This window comes from Octopus bimaculoides, chromosome 1 (assembly GCF_001194135.2).
Source record: "Octopus bimaculoides isolate UCB-OBI-ISO-001 chromosome 1, ASM119413v2, whole genome shotgun sequence".
Taxonomy (NCBI): domain Eukaryota; kingdom Metazoa; phylum Mollusca; class Cephalopoda; order Octopoda; family Octopodidae; genus Octopus; species Octopus bimaculoides.
In genome coordinates this window covers 191398875-191406887 of record NC_068981.1, presented here as the reverse complement: position 1 = coordinate 191406887, position 8013 = coordinate 191398875, and the positions used below count along the sequence as shown (strand labels likewise).

Here is an 8013-nt window from a genome sequence, read left to right as displayed (position 1 = left end):
TATATATGTATGTATATATATATATATATATATATATATACGAGAGGATACCCAAAAGAAACCGGAATTTTGCAATATTATTTTTGATTCACTCAGTTTTACATGTTTACACTTTCAATGCCTTCAAAATATTTTCCATTTGAAGCAATGCATCGGTCCAGACATGTTTTCCACTGTTCAAAACAGTCCTGGAACTCTTGCAAAGTGTGGCCATTTAATGCCTTTGTCATTTTTTCTACACCTCTTCTATGTCTGCAAAATGTTTTCCTTTAAGGACCTTTTTCATTCAGGGGAACAGAAAAAAGTCACAAGAGCAAGATTGGGTCAATAGGGATGGTGAATAAGTGGGGTCATGCCATTCTGGGCAAAAACTGTCTCACACTCAAGGCAGTGTGCACAGGTGCATTGTTGTGATGAAAGCACCACTCTCCACTTTGTCATAGGTCAAGGTATTTTCATCTCACAAACACTTCAGAACTGCCAAGTAAAATGTCTGGTTAACAGTTTGACTAGAAGGAACAAATTCTGTGTGGACATTTCCTTTTGCATCAATGAAACAAATCAGCATTGTTTTGACATTGGACTTCACTTGACACACTTTTTTGGGGTGTGGTGACATTGAATGCTTCCACTGAGTTGATTGCTGCTTCATTTCCAGGTTATAGCTGTAGCACCATTGTTTGTCACCAGTGATAAATAATTTGGATCAACTTCCAATTGTTCTTTCAGTTCATGACACGCATTCAGTCCTAACTGCTTTTGATCTTCCATGAACAAGCAAGGCACCAATTTTGCTGCAATTCTCTTCATTCACAATTTCTCACTCAAAATTCTTTGGCAGGAGCTCAAGGATACACAAGTCATATCAACAAGTTTATCAATTGTTTGGGAACAGTCCTCCAGAATAAGTTCATCAATTTTTGTGATGTTTTCATTCATTTGGGAGGACGACAGTCGCTCTGAACAAGGTTGGTGTTCAAGCGACAAGTGACCATTCTTAAAGCATGAAAGCTACTTGTAAACTTGTTTTTTGCTCATGCCAGTGTCCTTGTAAGCTGTTTGAAGCATGACAAGTGTTTCGGCCGCCGTTTTCCCCAGCAGCAAACAGAATTTCATGGAAGTACACTGTTCCTTCATTTCAGCCACTGCAAAAAATGATGAACAGGGGAGAAGCACTGCAAAACAAAGATGCACCACGTTGCAGTACAACTCCACTCTACGACGCCAGTTGGCAGACTGATACCTGAGAGTCGCATCAAGTGGCTTCTAGCAGTGGAAGGCTGAACTATAACGGGCTTGTCCCACAGCAAACCTTCCCAGTTACCCCAATCGTGTATGTGTATATATATGTATGTATAGGTATGCTTGCATGTATGTTTTTGTTTGTTTCCATTTGCCAAAAGTCACTCAGCTGCAAGCAGTAATGTTGCAGTTATTTCCCATCAACAAATCATCCATACTGGCTTCATATATTCAAAGGCATGGGGTATAAGATATCCTTTATTTGACAAACAGGTAAGGGTTAGCAACAGGAAGGCATTCGGCTGTGAAACTATGCTCCAATAATATATTCATCTAAGCCATGCTAGCTAGGAAAAACAGGCATAAAAGTAAATGAATGAATTGCAGTAACCTATTGTTTGAATACTTCTACACCTATAAGTGTACACTTAGTGATTATCATATCACTCTATTCTACCAAGTACGATGTTTATGCTTTGTTAAAGAGCTCCAATAAGGCCAAAACTCAGTTGTCTCTCATACTTGCATAAATAATGGGCTTCTTTTCACCACCTATTTCTTTATTAAATGTTATTAATGCTTACTTCATCAAATTAGGTGTAATGGTGCCAGACCACACAAAAATATTGAGACAGTGTGACAACCCCATAAACGATCTTAAAGTAATATTTCACTGTTCTCATTGCCAAGTCAACTTTCATTCTTCCAAAGTAAAAAAACAACAAAAACTCCTTAGTCAATACAATCAATTATAGCCATCTTAAATGACAAATGGAACCTGTAATCTAGTCAGAAGAAATCTCCTCTTCCCTATTCACACCTCCTTTCAAATCACCAACTATTATTCTAAATAATAGACATGTATTATGTAGCTTAAGTTAGACTGAAACAGGGGAGCAAGCTCAGTACATTTGGTTCTTTGAGTCACCTCGTCAAAACTATCACTTCTTGGGGTGAAAAAAATTGAAAATGGTGTGTTTCCGTTTCTGCATGCCTCCTATAATTGTATTTTACCTTTTAATACAGAAATATATGTTTCAAATACTTTTTTTTATAAGTCAAAGATAATTTCACCTATTTTCTTACATGTCCTTTTTCCTTCTCCGAGATTTAAATTTGGTTGGTCTGTCAGACAATCATTTAGAAAGTATGTTGTTTGAACTGCTTCCCTGAATCGATGGAGGGCTTGTTATTCAGTTGTCTGCACAAATTCGATGAGTCTTAGTAGCACGCTGGGCAAAATGCTTAGCGGCATTTCGTCCGCTTTAACTTCAAATTACGCCGAAGTCGACTTTGCCTTTCATCCTTTCGGGGGTCGATAAAATAAGTACAAGTACTGGAATCGACGTAAGCAACAAGCCTCCTTCACCAAAATATCTTGCTTTGCGCCTATACTCGAAACGATTATTATCATTAAGGTAGCGAGCTGGTAGAATCATTAACAGGTCGGGGAAAATGCTTAGCGGCATTTTGTCCATCTTTACGCTCGGATCTCAGATTCCGCCGAGGTGCAACTCAAGAACTGGGGTTAATGTAATCAACTAGCTTCCTTCCCCAAAATTTCTGGTCTTGATTTCACTGGTGAGAGATGTTCATCAGCCAAATGTTCACTTAGTTACACCAACCAGCACACTCAGTCGGTCTGCGTACAGTAGCCATTACTCAGTTTCCTTCTTGGTTCCATGTCGTCTGGTCTTCTTCCAAACCGACCTCCTACAGCTTTTCGGTTTCACTAAATATTCTTCACAATTTTTTCCCCCCATAGAATCAAACAACTGTCAAGCAAATGCACCAAAGAAAAGTAAACAATGAAATTAACTTTAAATTATATTATTTACAATTGATAAAAATGTTAAATATTTGTCATGAGTATCATCTTTATAATTATTATATAATATACGACCGAATTCTTATTAACACACTAACAGAAAAAACATACATTTTTATTGACTTTTAAAGAAATCGATTAAAACAACTAAATAATATCGAGATAATAGAATAATTGACAAATATATTGACTGTACAGTTTTCTCGTGTGTAACGCATGTAGATAATTGTAATTATTATCATTATAGTTTTAAATCTTGTTTGTGATTATATTTAGAATTAAACAATTATTAGAAATTATTTATAATAAAATGATCCTGGGGGTATTTAAAAATAAAACAATGTAGGTATTTTTACAGGTAAATGAAACGATCTTATACATCTTTCGAGGCGGTGCTCGAGCATGGCCGGAGTTTAATGACTGAAATCAGTGAAGACATGTATATATGCGCAATTTTAATGTGTGTATAGTGTATTCTACAAGCTAGATTACTAATTTTTTGGTCAGCTACAAAGAAGAAACATATAACACGAATGAAGTTACAATATTGAGTAAATTACTCTCCATTGAAATGCAGTCAATTTCAGTAGAAAACAATATACTTACTTATTACGAGGAGATGACTGGATTTAAGAGGTTCGCCATAATTAGTTATTTTTTTCATGTAAAACACAAGTGAAATACGGATTGCTCCCTACGCTATCATTATTTTTATGGTTGAAATACCTACTTTTATCATGCTTTAATTATTTAAGGATGGGGCTTTTTTCTTCCTCCTGGAAATCATAACGTAAAACTACTCGAGTGAAGAAAATTAAATATGTACAATTAGTCATGTGAAAGGAGTGGAAAGGAAAAAAAAAAGTGTGAATAGATTTTGGAGAGTGATTGCTTGCAAATAAATTATTCAATATATCATCAGTAACCAACAAATTCGAAAAGAATTCCATTCGAACTCCCTCTATGTACTGTTACTTACAGACACACGTTATTTATCTATTAATCATGGCAATTTTGGCTCAGCTGTGAAACCGTTACATAAATAATTTTACTAATACTAATAATATGTCTGTTATGGATTGTCAAAATTTGACATGTAGAATTTAGACGGGAAAAAAAGAAGACACCAGAGTAGGTGAGAAATAGCATTGTCACGAGAAAAAAGAATAATAGTAAAATAATATTAAAGTTTTACGTTCAAAATAAGATTTAATTCAATGAAATTACATTTCAGTAGAGTGAAAAAATAAATATTCAGTAGAGTAAAAAAGAAAATTTGGTTACTAACTATTTGCGTTATTCTCGAACATTTTGTGAGACTTGGTTTTGATTGGTTGAAATGTGAAGTTAGTTGAAACGTCACCATTCGCAATAAAAGAACCATACTTTGTCATTCTCAGCCATTCCTCTCTGATCTCCAAGCCAGTCTGTTTCCTGCTTGCTCAACGAGCAGTTCATTTCGCCTTTTCTTCAACTCAACTGTGTTTCATTTCTACTCGCTCTTCTTGAATTCTTCTGTTTTTTTTTAAAATAAAACCCATCAACAAGTTGATACATACACACAAGGTTTTTCCTTTGTGTGTATCGATTTAGTCTTCGCTTTCCTTTTTAACTCGAGAAAAAACCTTCGTCGCCCCTCACTGTCGGGGTTTGATATCATTTGGTGGAATAAACACTACCTGCTGTATGACCTGTATCCCGAGCCTTTCTTTAGGTAAGTATCCAATATTTTCACTTAAAATTCTAACTACTACTAGAAAATAGACCGCTAGAACCGATTATTACGAAATATAATGTAGAAGAACCGTTTTCTTCATGCATTTCAAGATTGATTTATTTATTTATGGCCTACTTTGCTCTCTTCCTCCGCCATCTTTTTCTCATCTTTCATCCCAAAACTGTCTTTGACTCGTTTTTCTTCATTTCTCCACTCGTAAGTACCTTTCAGTGCTTATGCATTTTTAAATATTTGTAGTCTCAAATTCACTCTTTTCTGGATTGTCTATAACTGGGCAATCAATATTGGTTTTCGAAAGGGAATCACTACACTAGGAATTTCTTCACTTTTACAATATTCCAATTTCTAACCTTAACTTTATTGTACGTAACAGGAATTCTATTACACTTTAATATCTTCTACCGATGAGGTGAAAAAAAATGGACTAATTTCCAATTTGATAAATTATAACTTTTATTTGAAATCTACAAGTGAAGAATTTTCTTTGTAAAGGAATTTATTCGTGTTGTCAGTTGGATAAATTAAAACTGCTTTTGATCATCTTTCGTTCTTCTCTCCTCTAACCCAAAATCCAGTTGTGTCAAATATATATATATATATATATATATATATATATATATATATATATATATATATATATATACAAGTGTATATCTAACTTGCCATCTTTTGTCTTTCGAGGATTGGCTATAGCCACAGTTCCAAGCACTTCAATGTAACTGCATCTGTTTTTTCGGTGGTTCATCTGGTCACTGAACAGTACAGATTTTATTATGCATTATTGGTTTATTTCTGATTGAAAATGTATGTAATATATTGCAAAGCAAACTGTTGCCATTTGTGTCTAAAGTGGGCTGGCAGGCGCATGCGCAGTCAGGCAGCTGTAGTGGAATCTTCAGTTGAGGAATTTTTGGTTGTTTCAGATCTGAAGACTGCCAGCGATGAAGTTGGTGGTTGTGCTGGCGTTCAAGACAGTATAATTCATATTCGGATTCAACAGAGAAACGGGCGAAAAACCCTAACTACTGTGCAAGGAATCTCGACGCAATTCGACTTAAAAAAGATAGTCAAGGCCTGCAAGAGAGTAAGTTTGGTTGGCATCAAATGTCTTTTCTTGGGCTTTATGACGTAATTTCTTTTGTCAATTGTTATATTAATTTTAATAAGTGTTTATGTATTGTTAACGGAAGTCGTGTTTTTTAACAGGAATTCGCCTGTAATGGTACTGTAGTGGACCATCCTGAGTACGGGGAAGTTATACAGTTGCAAGGAGATCAGAGAACCAACATAAAGGAGTTTCTGAAGTGTCGCAAGATTGCCAAAGATGAACAGTTAAAGGTAACTATGGTTATTTTTATTGAAGACCATTTGTATGTATGTCATTTAAATTCTTTCCTGTAATTATCTTGTAATGTTTCGTTTCGTTTTAGGTACATGGTTTCTAAGTACCTCTGCTGATCCAGCGCCTATTGCTACTATGTACTTGGACCTTCAAAACAGGTAGCAATGTATTTATTGGCCGTTGATGTATTTGTCCATCCTAATTTTTTCTTTTAAATTAGATCTTCATTCAATTCGGCTGAATCACTGGCCATGATACCTATGTAAATTTATCCCATTATTTGGGAATGGCTGTCTTTTAGTGCTTTATTACTTTTTTTGTATGCAATTAATAAAACTTTTTTTAAATGCCTGCCTTCCTTTTTTTTATATTATATATACCTGATTTGAGCTAGGTAAAATTGTGGCCATCCATACAGGATTATTCCTTTACCACCTTACCCACTTTCTCTCAGATGATCTGTCCTGTGACAAAACACTGCAACCCCTCTTCCTAGCTGCCCATGATCACCACCTGCTGCAGGTCCTTCCACTCACGTGCATTTTTGTAGTCTGTATGCTGACATCTACCTCCCCCAGTTCGGTCACTCCATTTTCTCTTGCTCTCGTCATCTATTTCTTACTCTTCCTCTCCTTCCTTGTCCTACTGGGGTAGCCAAGTATCTCCTATAGTAAGCTTGTCTTTAGATAGCAATGCAGCACCTAAGATTTTTGTGTAACTCCAATGCTGACACGGATTTCCAAATTTTTCAATTTGTTTCCTCCTCCATTTACAAGTGCCTGTTTGGAGAAAATGGTTCTATTGTCGCATCAATGGATTCCCCACTAAGTTTTTCATATATTTGTAGTTTAACCTGATATGTCAACTTCAAAAAAAATTACCTTGTTAAAAATGTTATTCTTTCTGAAAGCTTTGTAATGAATGTTTCTCAGGAATCAAGCTAGAAATTTACAAGGGATGTTTTATTTTGTGATGCAAGACCTGTCATTGATATTGTATGGAAATAATTTATAAACAGTGTGAGGTCTTTTAACATAAAAATAGGGAAATATTCCTGGACCTTTTGAAATTTAGTGCTTCATAGATTACACTTAGAAACAGCTACTGCAGAGCAAAATAACATGCTTGGGTGCTTAAATTTTTCCATTTTGCTATGTTGTCTCCCACTCTTAGCTTAACTTGTACTGTCAACCCAGTCAACTTCATAATATACAGTTGTGCAACATTGTGATTTCAGCAAAGAATGAAAGGCAAGCTTAACTGATAACTTAGTTCCTGTAGCTATGATCTGGGAATTGAGCATACCTGAAGTAGGTAATAATTCTCCACATGGTGAGACTACATAGATGCACAGGTATGTGTATTAATGAACTAGACTTTTTAAAAATCTTTGGGTATCTCAGAATAGTAGCTTGTTTTGAGTGAATGCAAAAGAGGCAAGCATTTTCAGCCTTTGTGAATATTATGAAAGATTAAGCATAAGTGAATTTTACTGGATGATGGGTGAAAGAATTGTTGAACAATTTGAGGGAGTGGTGAAAGTTGATTATAAATAGCTGGACCTGACAAGATTGCCAGTGGCCTTAAATGAAATTGGTTCAGCTAGTTCTTGTAGTCACAACTCCTTGGTTAGAATGCTTTGGAGGAGGTAGAAAAGTAATTTATGAACCAGGTACAAAGTGATATTTCATTCCCAGGTATCTCAAACATTTTAGATGTACACAAGCTAAATGATCTAAGCAGCCATGTTTGGGAAAATTTCTATGATAGATGTGACCTTTTGTAATATTGATGGGCAAATCATTTAAGCAATTAGCTACATTTGGCAGGGAAATGAGATTTTCAACTGCATCAGTTGAGAGA

At 35.4% G+C, this 8013-nt stretch overlaps 1 protein-coding gene across 1 annotated transcript; it reads left to right on the top strand.

The window, feature by feature from the left end:
- Positions 1-4481: 4481 nt before the first annotated feature.
- On the top strand, positions 4482-6501 carry LOC106884165 (eukaryotic translation initiation factor 1). The gene is made up of 4 exons (XM_014935403.2): positions 4482-4784; positions 5732-5892; positions 6015-6146; positions 6239-6501. The coding sequence occupies exons 1-4, from the start codon at positions 4757-4759 to the stop codon at positions 6251-6253; spliced, it is 336 nt and encodes a 111-aa protein (XP_014790889.1). The 5' UTR covers positions 4482-4756; the 3' UTR covers positions 6254-6501.
- Positions 6502-8013: the final 1512 nt, after the last annotated feature.

Coding starts and splice junctions, on each gene's coding strand:
- LOC106884165 (XM_014935403.2), top strand. CDS start 4,757: ATGACCTGTATCCCGAGCCTTTCTTTAG. Junction 4,785..5,731: donor TATCCCGAGCCTTTCTTTAG/GTAAGTATCCAA, acceptor TGGTTGTTTCAG/ATCTGAAGACTGCCAGCGAT. Junction 5,893..6,014: donor TAGTCAAGGCCTGCAAGAGA/GTAAGTTTGGTT, acceptor GTTTTTTAACAG/GAATTCGCCTGTAATGGTAC.